The sequence below is a fragment of the Heterocephalus glaber genome, unplaced genomic scaffold (genome assembly GCF_053883595.1).
Source record: "Heterocephalus glaber isolate CG9 unplaced genomic scaffold, H.glaber_assembly_v1.0 deba00001555, whole genome shotgun sequence".
NCBI classification, from domain to species: Eukaryota; Metazoa; Chordata; class Mammalia; order Rodentia; family Bathyergidae; genus Heterocephalus; species Heterocephalus glaber.
In genome coordinates, this window is record NW_028258346.1 from 3,883,960 (window position 1) to 3,903,826 (window position 19,867).

General features: G+C 40.0%; 1 protein-coding gene across 1 annotated transcript in view; it reads left to right on the plus strand.

Annotated features, from left to right (window-relative positions):
* Window positions 1–18,955, plus strand: part of Sdc2 (syndecan 2) — a 110,567-nt gene extending 91,612 nt beyond the window's left edge. The window contains exons 2-5 of the mRNA XM_013074141.3: window positions 1,006–1,117; window positions 9,835–9,971; window positions 15,069–15,204; window positions 16,674–18,955. Coding sequence (XP_012929595.1) covers window positions 1,006–1,117; window positions 9,835–9,971; window positions 15,069–15,204; window positions 16,674–16,837 — 549 coding nt within the window. The 3' untranslated portion in view covers window positions 16,838–18,955. The remainder of the gene's footprint in view (window positions 1–1,005; window positions 1,118–9,834; window positions 9,972–15,068; window positions 15,205–16,673) is intronic.
* Window positions 18,956–19,867: the final 912 nt, after the last annotated feature.

Sequence of the window (19,867 nt, forward strand, 5' to 3'; positions counted from 1 at the left end):
CCAATTTGATCTTTAAAAATAGGACGATAATGACGGCTGCCTGTTTCCAAACACCAACTATGCTTAGAAGCTGCCAGTCTGAGATACTGCTGGTAAAATATCAATTTACTGAAACCATTTTTAAAAAATACCTCTGCTCGAATTCATGCAAGTTACTCCTTTGGCAGGATTAGGTTGATTTTAATACTGCACTCTGACTGAAGAGCTAAGAAGCTGTGGAACTGGTATACTTAGTGACTGATCCTTCTCATATTAAGCCTGTGATTTGCTATTACCAAGTGCCAGTAATTTTTTTTAAAAGCACTCTTGTGGTTTTATCTGTATTTGTCATTAAGGCTCTGCTAAGCCACTGAGCCCTAGAAGTGGGCTGGCAACAGGCTCTGGGCTTTGACAGGTGAGCCGCACAGACCTTGCTCCATGTGGGGAGCCCTGCCTGGCATTGTCAGGCTCTGGGCTGTGGCAGAAATCCCTGGGCGACTGGGGTGCTCTCATCCGTGGTGCTAAAGCTGAGCATGGCTGGGCCTTTGAGCCTTTGGTGCTCCTTGATAGGCCCCCAGGTGGTTCTTTAGCCTAAGTGCCATAGTACCTTTATATGTATCCCCAAGAAAGTATTAAGCATTTTGGGTGTTTTTGTAGCTCTTGCAGTAAAGGAACCTCATTTGTGACAAAAGAACTGCCTAAGATGTCTGACAACTAGCAGAGGGACAGCTGAAACTCAGTTAAGTTTAGTGGAGTAGCACAAAATAAACCCAAGGTGCTTAGGTCTCTGCGCTGTCTTCATTGTGCTGTGTTAGGCTGCACAAGCCTCCCGCCAGCCCATTAATCTGTGGTTAGCCCTTGATTTAATCCAAGTTGTCTGGGTGTCCTGAGTAAGAGGATGGCTAGACGTGGATTCAGAGGAGCAGAGGAGGGAGGTCTGGTCACTGCAGTGTCAATCTGAACAGGAAGACAAAGCACACTTCTTAATGTCCCACCATCCTGAATCCCTTGTCTTTCCCTCCTCAGAGAGCAGAGCTGACATCTGATAAAGACATGTACCTTGACAACAGTTCCATTGAAGATGCATCGGGCGTGTACCCCATTGATGATGACGACTATGCTTCTGCCTCTGGCTCGGGTAAGGCTGGCTCTTTGTGAACACAGGCTGCCATAATCCATGTGCGGACATATAAGCATTGTACCATAATCTAGGAGACAGGCAGGATGCTTGACACTTAAAAGCCTGGTCTTTGGTGTGAAAGTGCCCGGGTATGAATTACAGCTCTGCCACTTACGCTGTGAGACCCTGAGAAGCTCTTTAACTTTGCTCAGCCTCAATTTCCTCATTTATAAACTAGAAAGTAATAATCTTTCAACAGCTGTTGTGTGGATTAAAGAAGTGGGCACATTAGCTTTAACTTTTGTTAAGACTTCCCAAATGATGCCATGGAAACCACTCTTAAAGAAACCTTTCAAACACTAGTTTCAGAAAACTGCCTGCCCTTTGTTAAAGATTACAGATGAGACCAAGAAGCTGTATCCTTTCTTATTCTTAGTGTATTACTCTAAAGTAGGAGGGAAAATGCAGCAGCCAAGTAAAAGCAGGGCAGGGTGACTCAACTTCCTTGGGTTATTAGGTATCTATTATCTCTGTAATGGTACATAAGAAACCACCCCAAATTTCAGTGGATTAGAGCAACAGGCATTCATTCATTCCACTGTTGTGCAGGAGGGCAGTTGAGACCTGGTCCTTGTATGACCACATCTCCGTATGCCAGTGGTCAGCAGAAGGCTGGGTGTGCAGCATGGCTGGTCTTGGCTTGGCTCTGTCCTGTCTCTGTGGCAGCTGGGCAGACTTGGCTGTGGCCATCCTGTGGCTGGCCAGCCGTTTGCTCACAGAGAGAGACAGTGCTCCCAAGGCAGCATGTAGACAGGCGCAAAGCCTCCTGGGACCTGGGCTTAGAATTTGCCACATGATACCTTCGGCCAGATTTTATTGCTCAAAACAAGAGAGGAGGACAGTCCAGACCCCGCCTCTTAATGGAAGGAGCTGTGGTTGGTTACACGGCAGAGCATGTGAAACCAAGGAGGAATAAAGGAGCCTGGCCAGTTTCTAGTCTGCCTTACTGGGTAAGTGTTTCACCTGTGCCAAAAATGGTCCCCAAGAAACTGAGAATAAAAGAGCTTGTGTATGTGTTTAATTAATGGACCATTCAGGAGTTTGTGGTCAGCAGCATATAAGAAAAGTCTTATCCAGATCTTTCTTGTTCGGGGTTTTTATTGTAGGTTCAAAAGATAGTAAAAGCTTTGCTGAATGTAGATGTGTGACAGGCAGATTGGTCCAGAACAAATTAAAATTGATCCAGTCATATATGAGAATATTTTAAGTTGGAAAATGACAAGTCTGAGAAAGACAAGAGAAGGGGTAGCTGACCTAGTAATAATGAGCTTACAATGCAACCCTAATGTAAAAATAGCCTGAGTTATTCTTGAGAGTGTGATATATATCACACACGCAGAATGAGTGTGAAAAGAGTTGTTCTCCATAGCCCACAACTCTATTAATATCTTCCACTCATGGTACTTTTATTTAGCATCTCAGAAGTGCTTTGTAACTGTCATTTTCAGAATGTCCCGGGAGATAGACAGGGACACTCTTTTGCCTCCATTTCCCAGATCTTAGGGTCAGAGTTGTTAGGGATCTCTAGAGGTCGTGTAAGTCATTTTACCAAGTCCTACCAAGGTTTAATTTACGTTTGAAGAAAGCAGGTGAACTATCCTGCACACGTGCTCTCTGCACTCATCCAGGTCAAAGGCTGGATGGGCGGGGGTGGGGGGTGTCGTTTGAAATCCCAAACCCACTCATCATGTAGATCAAGATGAGGTTTAAACGTAGTCTAGATTGCTTCACCCACAGCTCTAGCTTTCGGCAAATGGTTGCTGTGGAAAAGTTGGAAGACTATTGTTTGGTTTTGGTTTTTTTTTTTTTGGAAACCACTCTGTGCTCTTCTGCCTGTGGGTATTGCTTTTCAGCGTCAAGGTGGTAGTGGTTGTGACTAAGCTTTGTGACGCACTTACTATGTGTCTCTGACCCATGCAGCGTCCATGTAAGGTTAGATCCTGTTATTATTTCCGTTTTCCATATGAGGAAATCAAAGGCACAGAGCAAGGAAGGAGCTTGCCTCAGGCCACACTGTCAGAAAGTAATGGAGCTGGGACGGGGACCATGGAGTGGAGCTTCAGAGTGTGTTCTCTTACAGGGCTTTGCTGCTTTGCTCCTTGCCCTCACACACGCCATTCTAGAAGTAAGCAGTCTTTCCCCTGTGGCACCCAGTCCCATCTGGAAGCGTCAAGGCTCCCCTGGGTTTTGGTCTTGTGCCATCTAGGCTACCTCCGGTCAGGCTATCAGTAGCAGGGCAAGTAGCCTGGAAGAGATGGTCTAAAGGCCCAAGGGTGCTTCCCCAACAGAGAAGCAACCCATGTTACATATGTGGATTCAGACTGGGGATTAGCCAAGACGAGAACATTCCTAGGCATTTGCTGTGTGCCACAGCTAATGCCACGTTCATAGAACACAGATGTTCCCATCCCTGAGAGACCAAGAGTCCAATGGGGGAAAGGTAGGGATAAGCAATCATGCTTGTAACACTATGCGATGGGCGTCATGAGACAGGAAAGTGCTCCCTGACAAAGATTCAAGAGTTAAATAACAGATTTTTGGTTACAGGTGGGAGATTGAGCAGAGTGCTGTTTAGAACCCAACTAAACTGACACTAAAGGAATTGGGCATAAACTCACAAGGACAAACAGAGACAAGAAAGGACACAAAAGGCATCAAGTTTTGCAAGCTGGGAAGCAGGTGGGCTGATAGTAACAGCCTTGGCAGACCTGAGATGCCTAAGTTAGCCAGCAGTGGGGAGACCTGAGATTCACCCCAGCCAACACAGCAGCATGCCTTTGGGCGTGAGTGCCTGTTGTAGTCAGGAACAGGAGAACTTTTTTTTTTTTTGGTATGGGGATCGAACTTAGGACGTTGCACTTGCAAAGCAGATGGTAGAACCACTGAGCTAAATCCCTGGCCCAAGAAGAGAATTTCTAAAAAAAGATTCAAAGAGGAAAATATAGCCTGAGTGGATTTATAATAACTAAAGATTGAATTAATAATCACAATATTTCATCATAAAAGGCCCAATACAAAATGACTTCAGTGATGAATTTTACCAGATGTTCAAAGACTTAACATTAATTCTTCACAAATTCTTCTAAATAATAAGAGAAAGCTGTCTATTTATTTATATATCGGTGGTGCTGGGGATTGAATTCAGGGCCTTTAAACTGAGCTACTAAGCCCCAGCCCCTTTAAAGTTTTGAGACAGGATTCACTAAGTAATGTCTTTGTCACTTTTCTTGTCTTTGAGACAAAATACCCTACACAGCCACAACTTAAAGGAGGAAGGTTTATGTTGGCTCATAGTTTTTAGAGGATTCAGTTCATAGTTGGCTGCCTCTAAGGCAGGAAGGATATAGTAGTGGAAGGATCTGGTGCAGGAAAACTGCTAACGTCATGGTGGCCAGGCAGCAGAGAGAGAAAGGAGAAGTCAGGAGGGAGATACCCCCAGGCTACATCTCTAGTAATGGGTCTCCAACCAGGCTCCACCTCTTCACAGCCAAGTCAGCTGTGAGCACATCAATGGATGAATGCACTGAAGACTATAGCACTTCATAATCCAATCACCTTCCAAAGCCCTCACCTCTGAACACATGAGGCTTTGGGGGGACACTCTAGATCTAAGCTATTTACAGTCTGTAAGTTGCTCAGGCTGGGTTAGAACTTGACGTCTGCCTTCCTTGGCCTCCCACAGTGCTGGGATTGTAGGTATTTGCTACCACACCCAGCTGAGAGGAGAGATTTCTTTTTTAAAGTATTGTGTGAAGCCAGTACTACTGTGATACTGTTATCCTGCTCTAATTTTGTTTGAAGACAGAATGCCTGTAGGTCCGGGGGGCGGGGGGACTGGCCAAATTTGTTGGATCTAATACGGATACCAGAGTGGCAGCCAGACAACCTCCCACATCATATAATCTACTTGCATGCTAAATGATAAACTCTCCAGCACCGTGACAGTTGACAACCATTGGAAAGAAACTGAAAGGAGCAGAAAAGGATGGCACCTGCATTCCCCAAAAGACATGAATATTCCTCCCCTTTATTAGCCCATCCATTCCCTCATTTCTTTTGTACTTTATAACCTTCTCATCACCAATATTTTTAAGAAGTTGGTATGTGAGTTTTATCTTCCATTTGTCTCATTCTTGGCCAAAAGTAAAAATCTGTCACTGCTCCAAATTTTTTTTTCAAAGAGATAAGATGTTTTAACAGTGAAACAAGAACAGGATCCTATAAAATAGAAACATTCTGCACACATGAGTAAGTTCTTAGGTGGACAGTCCTGTCAAAAAATAACTTATTGGAAGATGAAAAGAGAAAGAGGATACTTTTCACTCATCCAATAAGCATTTATTAGCCACCAGGTGTACAGGGATCCAGGCACTATTCTAGAAACACTTTAGTAAATAAAATTTAATAATGCTTTCTCTGGGATGAGATAATTCTACTTACTGTATTCCTTTATGTATTTCTGTGTCTCTAAATTTCATTCATGAAAATATATTCTTTAAAAAGAAAGGAGAACCCTCATAATGTAGTCATCTCCAAATCATGGGCCACTTTGTAATACCTGTTACATTAGAGCAGGATGCAGTGGGCGGTGCAAGCATAGAGATGGAAACAGCTTCAGCAATGGAGAGCCTGTGGAAGGCTTCAGAGAGAGGATGATGTCCATGCTGGGTGCATTAGTAAATACAAACACAATCTGAGGTGGGATATTTCAGACCGAGCCCAGAGTTGGAGCTGAGAGTTAGGAAGACATCATCAAGGGGGCTCCTTGGCTTCTGGTTTGGGTGAGAGTTTTAGAGTTTTTATTAAGTATAACTTAATAAAAACTAGCCGAGGCACATACTGCATCTGTGTCCAACTTTAGAAGTACCCATTGGAGGGGATTTTCTACTCTTCAGATCTCTTCTCTCGCAACCTTATCCCTATTCCTCTTTAGTGACTCATATTTGGAACTCGTGTGAAACAGGTGGTATTGAAAGCCCTTAATTGAAAATTTTCATTTCTCATCAACATTCTTTTCTTCATAAGACAATGATTCATTGTAGTAACAAATCAAACATATCATGTGTAAAACTAATGGATAGTCAAGCTGATGCAAAAGAGTAGTGTATTTCTGGAACTGTCATTATTAAAGACTTATTTTCATATAACATATCGAGAATGTTCCCAGGTAATGTATTACATCTGTGATTGATGCACAGTTATACACCCCATAGTGACATTTTGGTTCACAATGGACTGAATACATGATAGTGGTCCTATGAGATAACAAAGAGCTGAAAAATTCCTGTTGCCTAGTGACACCATAGCTGTCATAATGTCATAGTGCAACACATGACTCCTGTGTTTTTGATGATACTAGTGTAAAGAAGCCTACTGTGCTGTTAGATGTATAAAATTACAGCACGTACAATTATGTACAATTGTGATACTTGACGATAATGAAAACTATGTTACTGGTTTATGTATTTACTGTACTATATTTTATCATTTTAGAGTGTATTCCTTCTGCTTATTGAAAAATGTTTACTGTAAATTAAACTGCTGTAATGCCCACAGTAGCCTCATACAACCTGTGTTACTGCATCTATTAACTGCATCATTTTCTCTTATTCTTGATTTAGTTTTATATTGTGTTGTTCATCTTAGCCTTGGGAGCAATAGGCTATCCCATATATGCTTTATATGTAGACACCATATAGTCAAGGTGTGTAGAAGGCTATGCCATCTCAGTTTATGTAAGTCCATATTGTTGACATGACAAAGGGATCAGTCAATGGTTTTTGCATAACCCTGTTGTTAGTGACACATGGCTTCATGTGCACTTTTAAGAGTAAGTTATTATTTTCCTCATTTTACAAGTGAAGAAAATAAGACACAAATAGTACTTGCCCAAGATTACAGAACTAACAAATTCTAGAACCAGAAGTAGATTGGTTTGGTTTGTTTTTTTAAATGTCAAACTTTGTATTTATCCCAATATTTCCTGCCAATTCTTCCTTATAAAAATGAATATATATGTCCTGAAGTTAAAGGAAACAGTTGCTATATTAAGAAAGGAACTGTGCCATTACATTCTTTTTAGCATGCTACCTCTTGTTTTCAGAACTTATTTATTATATGAATATGATTTTGTGGAAAATACTTATATTGTTTGGTTTAAGGAATTTAGAGGTATTCATCATTCATTCTTTTCTAAGGAAACAGATTAGTTTGAGTTACAGGGTTTGAGCTTATTCTAAGTTACTAAAAATTTGACAAATGATTAACTTAAAAGCAATATTATGTTTGAAGGTCAGAAATCCTCAAATGCTCTTTTGGTAAAAACACCCCTCTGCAAAAAGAAGTGCCAAGATAGGAATACCAGATCAGAGCCTGTAATGTCCCAGACACTGTATTAAACTCTTCATAGCAAAACAGATCCATGTCTAGAACGCAATAGTTATGTGAATAAATGAATAATTATAAATTTATGATAAATGAAGTTAGGGTAAAAAGATGCTAAAAGGCTGCTTAACAAAGAGCTCTGAGATAATAGGGAAGGCTTGTCCTGCCTAAGGTCTTGTCTTAGTTACTTTCTCATTACTGGGACAAAATACCCAATACCCACAAGTTAAAGGAAGAAAGATTTATTTTAGCTCACACTTCGTAGAGGTTTCAGTCTGTAGTTGGCTTGCATGTCATGGCAGGCAGAAAGAAGTGAGACTCCTCTCTTCTTTCCCTTTTTATTCCATCCAGGCTACAAGCCTCTTGGTTGGTGCCATCCACACCCAGGGTGGGGTCTTGCCTCTTCAGTAAGTCCATCATCCACACTGAGAACAACGCTAAAGCATTCAGTGGACTAATCCAATACTATACACCCATGATCCAGTCTCTCCCAAAAGCCCCTCCTATGAATGCATAAGGCTTTGGGGTGGGGGCATCTAGATATAAACTGTAACAGGTCTGGAGCTGAATTAGTAATTATTAACTAGGTGAGGGCTTCTTGTAGAAAGGTCAGGGCACCATGGCTAGCATACAGGGGACAGTAGTGGCGGTGATGCTTTGGGAAGCTGGAAAAGGTAGGCCAGGACTAGACCATACGTGGCTGGGTAGAGGCATCTTATATTCATCCCAGGAGTCCTAAGTGCCTATTATGAAGAAAGGAGGTACCAGGGTTCGTGGCAAGATCATAGTGACTTAGGGCGGTGTCCTGAAACTATAGAAAGCTATCAGAGCTAAGAGACACTGAGAAGATAAAATCAGTGGGATAGGGTGATGGATTCCATATGGAGGTAAGGAGGAGAAAGTCAGAAATCTGGAATGAAGATACAGAGGATTATAGCCACTGCAGGTTAACATGGGGAGTGGGTACTGGGTGCATGCAGAGAAGGTGGAGAGTCTGTTTTGGACTTGTTACAGGTATATGATATCTTTCAGTCATTCAAGTGAAAATGTGAAGCAGTCCATTGGATATATGGGTCTGAATTTAAGAGGGGGTGGCAAAAGCTAGTGATGTAAATTGAGGTATCATCTGTGTTTATTGATTGATTGAAGCCAATGGGTATGAATGAGGGAGAAAGTATAGAATAAGAAAAAGCCTATAGTTGCACCATAACAAATTTGTATTATTTGGCATTCCAGGAGAAGATGATAAATCTACAAATGAGATTTAAAATAGCCAGAGAAGTAAGGGACAACCAGGAAGTTGTAGAAGCCCAATGAAACAGGTCGTATCAAAGATACTGCCATTGACAGTATCTAGTGGTGGTACTAGGAATACATTAGCTTTCTCTTACTGTACCAAAATACCTGAGGTAATCATTTTAAAAGAGGAAATGTTTATTTAGCATCATTCTTTGGGAGGATTCAGCCCATGGATGGTTTGCTCCTTGCTTTTGGGACTGTGGTAAACCAGCACATCATATTGGGAGTTTGTGGCAGAGTTGGCCAGGAAATGGAAGACAGAAAGGGGCCAGGTTCCCAATCCCCTTCAAGTACATGCCTGCAGTGACTGGGCTTAGACTAGGCCCCACCTCTTAAAGATTTCATCACCTCTCAACTGCAGCATGAACTGGAGACCAAACCTTTAACACATGGGCCTTTGGAAGACACTCATGCAAGCCATCATTAGAGTTGATTAGATGAGTAATCTTTGGAAAAATGCCACTGGATATGGCAACGTGGAGGACACTGGTGACCTGAACAGGAAGTATTGATTGTGCAGTGACAGGGAAGATCCACCTGAAAGGAGGGGAGCACAGAGTGGAGAGGATGATGATGACAGGAACCAGATCATCCACATCACTCTTGGGAAAGTTGGCTCTAACAAGGGCAGAGAGGGCAGGAGCTCAACATGAGATTAGGAGCTAGCTGTGGGAGAGGTTTTGTTCTTTGTATTTTGTTTTATGTTTTTAAAACAGGAAAAAGTTATTTCAGAGTAGACAGGAAAAATTTCAGGCAGAAGAGATTGAACATGCGAGGTAAAGATATTATAGAAAAAATTGCCAAGCTACCTGCAGAGCTCTTAAAATCGCTTCATCACAGTGAAGACTACGGGAAGGTTTATGCTGTAAATTCTTAAGGCCTGATATTTTAAAGACCATGGCTTGGCAGTATCAGCCTTGGACATTATTGCCTTGTAATGTAAACTGTGTGTCATTATTCACACGCTTAGCTCATTTTTACTTATTTTCTAGGAGCTGATGAGGACATAGAGAGTCCAGAGCTGACAACATCTCGACCACTGCTTCCAAAGATACCATTTACTAGTGTTACTCCCAAAGTGGAAACCACAACACTGAAGACACACAACAAGATGCCTGCTCAGACGAAGGTGTGTTTGGTTTTGCTTGCATTATCACATTATTGTAAATGCTCTTCTTTTTTCTCACTGTACAGAACAGACCTTTCAAGAAGCCCTACATCAGATTATTTAAGGAGAAATGGCCTCTTGTGATAGTGTAAATAGTTCTTTCTTACTCCTCCTTAGGGTCATTTATCTCAACTACTACTTTTATCACCCAGACCTAATTTATGTATGAATGTTTTTCACATGGGACTCTTTCTTAAGGAACTTCTCAAGCTCAGTTAAGAAGTAAAACCTTAGCTGAAAACAATGTGAATGATTTGTACAGAAAGAATAAAAATTTGAGAGTACCTGAAAAAAAGAAGTAAAACCTTGTTTATTTGACTTAAATCAAGATAAAATTTTTTATTTCATAGAGAATGTTTTGAGTTAAAACCATTGTGAACTTTACATACGCTGTGACAGGGTATGGGCTGAGACTCCAGATATTGTCTTGAAATGGTCTGAGTCTCCATGCCCTTGCAGGCCTGCCATCGGTGTTATGTAAACTTGGACCTCTTTCTGCTATGATAATGAAGCTGGGTACATCTGTATTTATTCTTTTTTGAGAGCTGGCGCCTTAAGAATGAGACTATTGGCTTTAGAACAGAACAAAGTTGCTAGCTAATGAAAACTATGAGCTCATGATTTTGGCCTTAGAGCATTATATTGCAATTAGTTGAGTATCTACTAATAGGAAAACTGTTTAAGTTGGAAAAGGCATACTTAAAGCTTAGAGCAGGCCTCAGGTTTCAAACTCTAGATCCAGTCAAATTTCTTGGGTTATTAAGAGGATTGAATGTGAGTATGTGTAGCATGGCATCTAGACCAAGAAAGCATTTTGGAAATGTTGATTGAATTTGGTGGAGCCGAAGGGACCAACCCAGTCTCCCACATGAGCATGTGTAGTAATAGCTACAGTGGTAAACTTTGCAGGTACTTCAGGGGTAGCATGGTGCTTATGAAAACTGAAAAAAACTGAAGAACCCTCTTTGGAGCTTACCCATCTGTTGATTAGAAATAAGATGCTTCTAAGCTTTCACAACAAACAGGCCATGGAAAGCTATCTCATAAAAGTAGTGACATGACTTCTCTGGAGCGAGAAGCGCCCTCTGCAGGAAGGAGCACAAGTGGGCTTTTCCTGCCCTTAGAGTACTCTTCCTCTTTCTCTGTTGTCCCAGTGCATGTGACCAGCATGGGGAATAGCATAGCTGGATGGCTCCCTGCAGATGTGGAACAGCAGAGGTCAGCCCTCTCTGGATTAATATGCTCCCTATAGGCTTAGGAAGGGTCAGTTGCTAGTACTGGCTAACTGACTTCAGCAACCAGGCATTAGGAAGGCGGGAGAAGGTCCATGAGGACTGAGGCAGACATACCTAGCATGTTCTAGCTCGTGCATGGTAGCTGCTCCATCATTCTTTAAGTTGAATGAATACAAGAAAGGTAAAGTAGGTACATTGATGGTTAGGACAGCTGAACATCGCAAGAGTAGATGTTCATAAAAAAAAAAAAAAAAAGAGTAGATGTTCATTATCCACTATGACCTTTACCACATTTGTACTTGACTCCTTCCCAAGACCGAATCTCTTGAAGTCGTCAGTGACTATTAAGCTTCACTAATCTGAGACAAGAAATTCTCCTGGGTCGGTTTTGGCTTTCAGTGGTAGCGTTGTATCCTAAGCAAAAGCTAATCTGACATACATTTCTGATCTATTGACAAAAAACAGATTGAAAGTTGATTTCAGTTTGACTTGAATAAATGATTACATCAGATTGAGATACACAATATAGACATTTGGCGGATGAGTTTAGGGATTAAAGTTCCTAGAACATTTTTAATATATTTATATTCTTACTATTATTTATATTCAGTGTAACAATAAAAATTCATCTAATCATGGGAGATGTATTCACTATGTCAGATGCTCATCTAGCCACGAATAATGGCAATATTGATTGTGAGTAACAAACAATAATGATTTAGTCTTCTATTTTGTGGTTACGTGGTGCAGCTGTATTAAACATTGCCTCTAGGATACCATTAGTGCAGATTTTGCTTTCAAATGGGTCTCAGAGTGGCATTAATGCCACTGTAATATATATTGTATCCAGTTTGTTTTAAATTTATGTGGCTAAAAAGTACAAAAAGCAGTTATCTGTTTATGTAGAGAATCTCTTGTAAACTTCTGCTCCATTCCATTTCCATGGTATCTAAATAGCTAAGCATGGATGTGACAGATCTTTCATTGGGTTCATTTAATTATCTCTGCTGCCTGTCTCATAATTTCATTTTGCACATAAATGCAAGAGGTACAGCAATTAGATCAATTCTACACTGTGGAATGATTTCTTCAGGCCTGTGTTTCTACACAATAAAACTTCTAAATAAAAAAAAACGAATGTGCCAACCAGTGCACCTTGAGGCTAGGCTAATAGACCATACCTCTAAGTACGCATGGCCCCAGTTCTGTGGAGACCTCCCATTCCCACACACCCTGACCCTGGAATGCATACTTTATTTTTTTGCTTCCTACTGGACCTGAAGCTAGATCAGAGAGAACGGAGCAAGTCAACTCTGTTAAATGACTTTAGGAACTCAAAAAGCCCATGTGATTTATCATTATAATGGGATAAAGATGATCTGGCTTAAACTTGGTGTCTAATGTTATAGTAGCTACTTTATCCATCTATTTAATCCATTACAATATCCAACATATTTAATTCTCTCTGAGACACAAATCTGACTAGTTATTTGAGTTTTTCTCTTCTCCTTCCTAACCTCTAGCAGAAAAACAGGGCTGATGAGCAATGAAAGGTTCCTAGATTAGGACTCGATAATCCATTCTCTGATTGGTTGAAATATTTGACCTTTGTAGCAGATAACCAGTTGATGACAAGTTTTCCATAGGAGAAAATGGAGAAAACTCAGGCAAAAGATTGTCATTGAGGTTCTTTCTTCTGCTTTTCTTTGGTACAAGAAGGCCTGGGAGAACCATTCCTATTGTATTCTGTCAGAGCAATACAGAAAACAGTGGAATTTGGATTCTTGTTGAGCAACAGTGAACTGATAATTTCTTTGTGGTGTTGCATTTTGTAAGTCATGGCAAGTTAAAGTTGAGGCAGTAGAGGTTTTCCTTGTGGTTTGGAAGGGAAAGAGAGTGACTGTCACAGATCATCACATACCATCTTCAGGGGAAGCCTGGTGTGTTCTGGTCCTGAGACAGAGACCCATTGATCTTACATAGCATGAAGTTCAAATGGCCCCTCTTCTAGCTGTGGTCCTTCCTAAAAATGAGAGTGGCTTTAAAGCAGCCCGAGAAGGTGAGGTTTTTTTTTAGGTACTTTAACCCTGTAGATTTAAGTAGCAGGCCACCATTTTAGATAAATCCCAATTTTCAGAAAACAATCATTTGACAATCCCATGCATGTTAGACTCATGTTAAATCCTGATGAAGATGATTAGTGCTTGTAGGAAGAATAGCAGAGTTAAAAAATATTCATTGTGTATCTTTATAGCCGAATGGAATTGACAATGTTCTTAATCCGTAATACTAACCAGTGGGAACTTCATCCTGATAAAGAATATATATGCATTTGAACTAAATTTCTCTAAACCAGGAGTTGTCGGACCATAGAATCATCCAGGAAACTTTAAACAACAATAAAAGTCAGGACAAGCTTCCCCACCACAGACTAATGGAAGCAGCGACTGTAGTCACAGAAAAACTGCTATGACCAAAGAATGGATGTTAACTACCCATTTTAGCTAGCAAGAGGCCATAGAGATGGCCTGTCAGGGTTTTCTGGAATGTTAAGAAGTGGGCTGGGGGAAGACTGAAAGATACCTAAGATATGCAGTTCTGAGGATGTTGAGGAGCTTAAATAGAATGTGCTACATACCTACACAGAGGTGTGGAAATTGGAAACTAAGGAAGGAACTTAATTTGAGAGATTGAGAGGCAAATTGATCAGACTGTGAATAGGAAAATACAAGATGAAATGTGCTAAAATACAGTAATACCTCAGTTCACGAATTCTTCTGTTTGCAAACAGTTTGTTACACAAACAAAAGCGTGAGGCAAATATTTGCTTCTATTCACAAACTCCACCTCAAGTTACAAACACAACCACTGCTGTTTTCCCCCACACAAACACAAACACAGCCATCTTTCCCCAAATCATAAAACAAATTCAGTTCATAAACCAAGATGCCACTGTATTAAGTTTTGGGGACCCCCTCCCCAAGATATGGTACCATTAGTGAAAACAGAAGAGAGGACCAATCTGGTTTGGTAGTAAATTACTTTTGTAGAACTGACAAGTAGACTTCAAGGAGATATAGTGTAAGCATTGGTGTTTTATAGGCTGACTAGAAATGAGGGTAGTGAGAATTGGTACTCTGTCCTTATTTTCATCAACATAGCGTGTCCAAGAACCTGGGGATGTCCTTCATTAGATGAGGAACCTGAGGTCTAGAGACCTGGAGTGACTTGGTCAGAGTCCCACATGGACTACTTGGAGAACCCAGTCATCTGAAGTCCTATTCCAGGGTTCACTGAGGGGGCAAGATAAAGAAGACAATATTACAGAGCAAGACTGTGGGCTTACTCCTCATGGAGTGGGAGCAGGGAGAGCCCCATTAGACCTGACAAGATCCCTGAAAGGAAGTTGTCATCAGAGTGCCCTTGGAAGCAAAGAGATAAAGGAATAAGGAGAATTTTGGTCAGTGATTCTGTTGGGTTAGAGCAGCTGGAGGGAGGTGGTAGCCTGAAGTCACAGAGTGGTAAGATAATAGAGATTTTAGGAAATGTCAGTGAAAACAATTAACCATGTCATTAAAGATATGAATTCACTAGTTTTCTATCCTGCCTGTTTGCATGATGGGTGTTAAGGAGAACCGTGCAGGACATGAGCCTACCGTGGGCCTTATTCATTGAGATAAATATCATGCAAAATATTATTTTAATTATATCCTAAACTCATTGTTAAGAAAAGAGAGAATTGTGAAATGTACTCATTTATTATTTCTACCTTCAGCACATTTTTAAAAATTGATGTAATGGTTTTGTTTTTTTCCCATACCAGTCACCTGAAGAAATTGATAAAGGGGAAGTTCACCTCTCTGACACAGAAAAGAAAATGAACCCAGCTGAAGAGAATAAAAACGTGTACACTGAGAAACACTCAGACAATCTGTTTAAACGCACAGAAGTTCTAGCAGGTGAATAGTGGGCTGGTGATCAGGTGGGAGGGGCTTAAATAGGCCTGGTTTGGCTATGTGGTATTTCCAGTGCAGCAAAGCTTGCTGAATATCACCTTCCGACTAGAAGCAGTCTTGACAACCCTTCAGCCCAGTGTGGGAAGCTAGAAGGTAGCTTTGTCTTTATTTTCAGCTAGCTCCTTCAGCCTAGCCCTTAACTGGCCATCAGCTAGAGGCCAAAGGTGTAGAGGAGCCTGGAAGAGTAAAGATCTGAATTAGTCCAGAATAGCTGGGCTTGAGGGACTTACTGGCAGGGTAGGAAGATCAGCCCTGCTCCAAATCATCCCTGATTTCAAAACAAACTTAAGAGGAAGTGGTCTTTGTGGGGAGGGCAGTTGGCACAGATACTACTCTAAGTATTAAGAATGTTGTCTCTGATTACTACTTTTGATGAAGTACAGGTTACGGTTTGATCTACCCTAGTCTGAGAATCTAAAATGCTCCCTAATTCTAGAATTTTTTTTTTTTTTTGGTAGTACTGGGGATTGACCCAGGGCAGTCACACATGCTATGCAACTCATCAATGAGCAACATCCCCAACTTTTTTTTATTTTTTATTTTGAGCTAGGATTTCCCTAAATGGCCCACAATGGCCCAGACCTTTCAGTCCTCCTGCATCAGCCTCCTGAGTAACAGAGATTCCAGGCATGTGCCACCATACCTAGCTCAAAATTTTTTGATTGCCAACATGATGCCACAGTGGAAAATTCCACAACTGACCTTACATGGGTCAGTCAAAATGCAGGCACACAACAAACTTTGATTAAAAATATTACATATAAGATTTCCTTCAGGTTGTGCATATAAGGTGTGTAAAAACATAAATAAATTTCATTTTTGGACTTAGGTCCTGTCTCCAAAATATCTCATTATGTATATGCAGATATTCCAAACTCCGAAAATGTCCATACTCCAAAACACTTCCGGCCCCAAGCATTTTGGATAAGGGATGCTCAACCTGTATCAACATTTGATTCAAAGAGGAAGCTTCGCAAGGATAATGAAGAATTAATCCTTGAAAATAATAGTCTCAAATTCAAGACTAGAAAGAAATTTGCGTACTTCATATTTACTGTAAAAAAATTTAGCCAACTATATAATGTTTTGTGTTTTCATTGAAAAGTAATTAGAAGATTAGAATATGAAATTTGAGTATTGAAAAGATGAAAGCATTTAAAGTATGGAATAAGCTGGATTTTTCTTATTGAGGCTTTTGAGTGATATTAATACTAATCAAAGGAAGTATTACTGTACTTTCCAGAGGAATATCAGATTTGCATAATTACCTCGATTGAATCCAGTTGTTTTTTTTTTAATTGGGTTTTCGAATTAAGCCTTCCACAAAAGTGTAAATAGATCGGGTTTGACCAAGCTAATTTCTGCAAGCCTTGAGTCTTGTCTTAAGTAGTCTTCCTTTTGTTGCACTTTAGCTGTCATCGCTGGCGGAGTTATTGGCTTCCTCTTTGCGATTTTCCTCATCCTGCTGTTGGTGTACCGCATGAGAAAGAAGGATGAAGGGAGCTACGACCTTGGGGAGCGCAAACCATCCAGCGCTGCTTACCAGAAGGCACCTACTAAGGAGTTTTACGCATAAGACTCCCACTTAGTGTCTCTATTTATGAGATCACTGAACTTTGCAAAATAAAGCTTTTGCATAGAATAATGAAGACCTTTGTTTTTTGTTTTTTGGGGTTTTTTTCATTAAAGAGCCATCCTGGCACTTTAATGCTAAAATCGCATTGTATTTAAAACTTTTCATGTATTTCTTTAGAAAGGCATAAAATTAAAATTTAACATCTGCAGTGTTCTGTGAATAGCAGTGGCAAAATATTATGTTATAAAAACCCTTGATGTTCATGGAATTGGTTTAAACTTTTTATGCAAAACTACGATTGTTTTTGTCCTATGGTTCAAAGATGAAAGGTATGTCATCGTGTTAGCATGTCTCAGATGGACCTACCAAGTTGGTCTTACTTTGTTAATTTATCTGTTGTCCCCCCTGCTCTGCCCTCCCGTCTTGTCCCCTTAAAAACCAAACTGAACCCCATGCCTTTTTGTAGCTGTCATGGTGCAATTTGTCTTTGGATGATTCAGATAATGGTAATTTAGTGTATATGTGATTTTCAAATATGTGAACTTTAACCTCCACTTTGTAAATTTTTAAATGTCAGGCTATCCATTTTACACTTGCTTTATTTTTCATTACCTGTAGCTTCAGGCAGATGTATTACAGCAAATCTGTGTAAAATTGGATTATTACTACAAAATGTTTAGTCCTATCTGTCTGATCAGATCTTCTTTTGAGAGGATTTGATGTAAGTTACTGACAAGCCTCAGCAAACCCAAAGATGCTAACAGTATTTTGAAAAGTTGCTGCAGATTCCTTTGGCCACTGTATTTGTTAATTTCTTGCAATTTGAAGGTACAAGGAGGGATTTGAAGAAAACAATCAGTTTTCGTTTTTAAAAATGCATTTAAGTTGTAAACATCCTTTTAAGCCATTGAAGTGCCTATGATTCTATGTAACTCGTCGCAGACTGGTGTTATTGAGTATATATAACAGTTTTAAAAAGTTGGTATTTTATAAGCACAGACAATTCTAATGGTAACTTTTGTAGTCTTATGAATAGACACAAATTGTAATTTGGGAACATAAAAACTACTGAATAAATCATGTGGCCTAATAATTGAAAATGTCACTGTTATAGATTTTGTACATTTTCGATCAAATGTACATCTCCCCTTTGCTAACAACCGTCTGCTCTCAAGAATGCCGGGGGTTTGATTCTGAGTATTCCACAGTGTCTGTAAATCAAGACCAAAGAGCCCATCCGTGGGGCTGTTTGTTACCAGATTCACTTCTGAATTGGCCAGAGCAACCTGAGTGTATTGTCCTGCGTGTCTCTTGGTACAGATATTGGAAGGTTGCCAGGGAATTTCAAAGTTCGCAACCTTTGTAGGATAGCTGATGGCAGTATTGAGACAGGTGCCTGCTTTTGCAAATAACTTCTGAGACTATAAAGTCCAAAGAACTAAAGAGGGTTTTCCGGAAGTAGCTATCTCAGGCTTAGTCTTGTAAATTGATTTATCTTTCAAAGTGTGCTGTGTGTTAAAATGAGGGTCTTGCTGCTTCGGATGAAAATAGCTGGACAGAGTGATGCATGGGGAGGAGGTGAGGGTACCCTGGCTGGGTACTTCCTGTACTGAACATTTCCGTTTTATATTAATTTTGTTTTGAACTGTGAGCCGTAGAAGTAGGAAAAAGATAGCAAAAACAGCAACTTTTTCAACATACAAGATTTTAAGAAAGTTAGAATGCTTCATTTAGAAAACATTCCCTGGAATTACCACCGAACTCACTTTTAAAGAAAAGTTTTAAAGCAACGCTGAAACAGTGTTTACTTAAATCCTTAACGGCCTTAATTGTCAGATTTCCCACCCCACCACTTACAGACTCAATTCACTTTATTTAGGGTAATTAAAAGGAACAGATAGGCCCTTCTAATGCCCCACAGTAGTCCTCATTACAGAGGTTAAGAATGTAGTGGGTTTACCTCTAACTGTGCAAAACAGAGGGAAATTCTATTCCTAGAACGACTTGCTTGGAATATCCGTGCCAGGAAAAGAAATTTTCTGGCAAATATTTTGTCACTGCTGTAAAGCAAAATATTTGTTAAAGTGCCGAAATAAAGTCTGTCATGCCGAAAGTAAATCATTGTATAGACTGACATCCAGTTTTCTTCAACAGTACGTTTTCCGCTTAGTTTATTTCTTTTTGAATTTTTAAGATGCAGAAAATACTGCTATAGAGTGTTAGTAATCATTACTGAGTTCAGGAAAATTTTGGTAAAATATAATTATCAGAACCAATGTGAAAATTTCCTGTTTCCTTAAGCACATGTAAATGATTTCCCTCGTGTGAAGATGGCTTTGTGTCAAGACTTGGAGTATTCAAGCTGTCCCACTTCTAGCATGGGGGGAAATGGCATAAGTGCATACTTAAATTTTTTTCTCAAGAGTTTTAGCTGCAGGTGTGTAGTCCCTGAACTTCAGCATTAGGACCTGGTTAGTATGATTGAATTTTGGTGGAACAAGATTATAGAAACTTAACTTCAGCTAATGTCAGTAGTTGGTCATTTCACTTCAAGTTTTCAGTGGTTTGATAATTTGGTAACATACTTTTTTTTTTTTTACATTAGATGAGATGCTCTTGATTGTTGAGGATGAAAACTAAGTTAGTAGTACACAATAACCTTACATGGCCTCAAGAAACCAGTATGTCCTACAAAGGGTATTGGTTGCTACAAGAACAGGCACAAAAATAACAGTTTTTAGGAGCTTTTTTTCTTTAATACTTTAAACATTTTGAAACCTCAAGGAAAATTTTTAAGTGAGGAACAAATCTATACAACCTAAAACTATCACACAGTTAACTTAATAAGCAGGATCTTCTTTATAGCTGTATTGCCCTTATATAATGAGGGAGAAATGTATTTTAAAATAACTAGGTTTAAAAGGCCAGTGACTTCAAACAACACAGTCTCTAATGGGAGGTTCTGAGTTAGCTCCAAGCAGGCAACAGTGAGATCCTGAGAGGTTTCTGATTAAAAGGAATCAAGCCAGA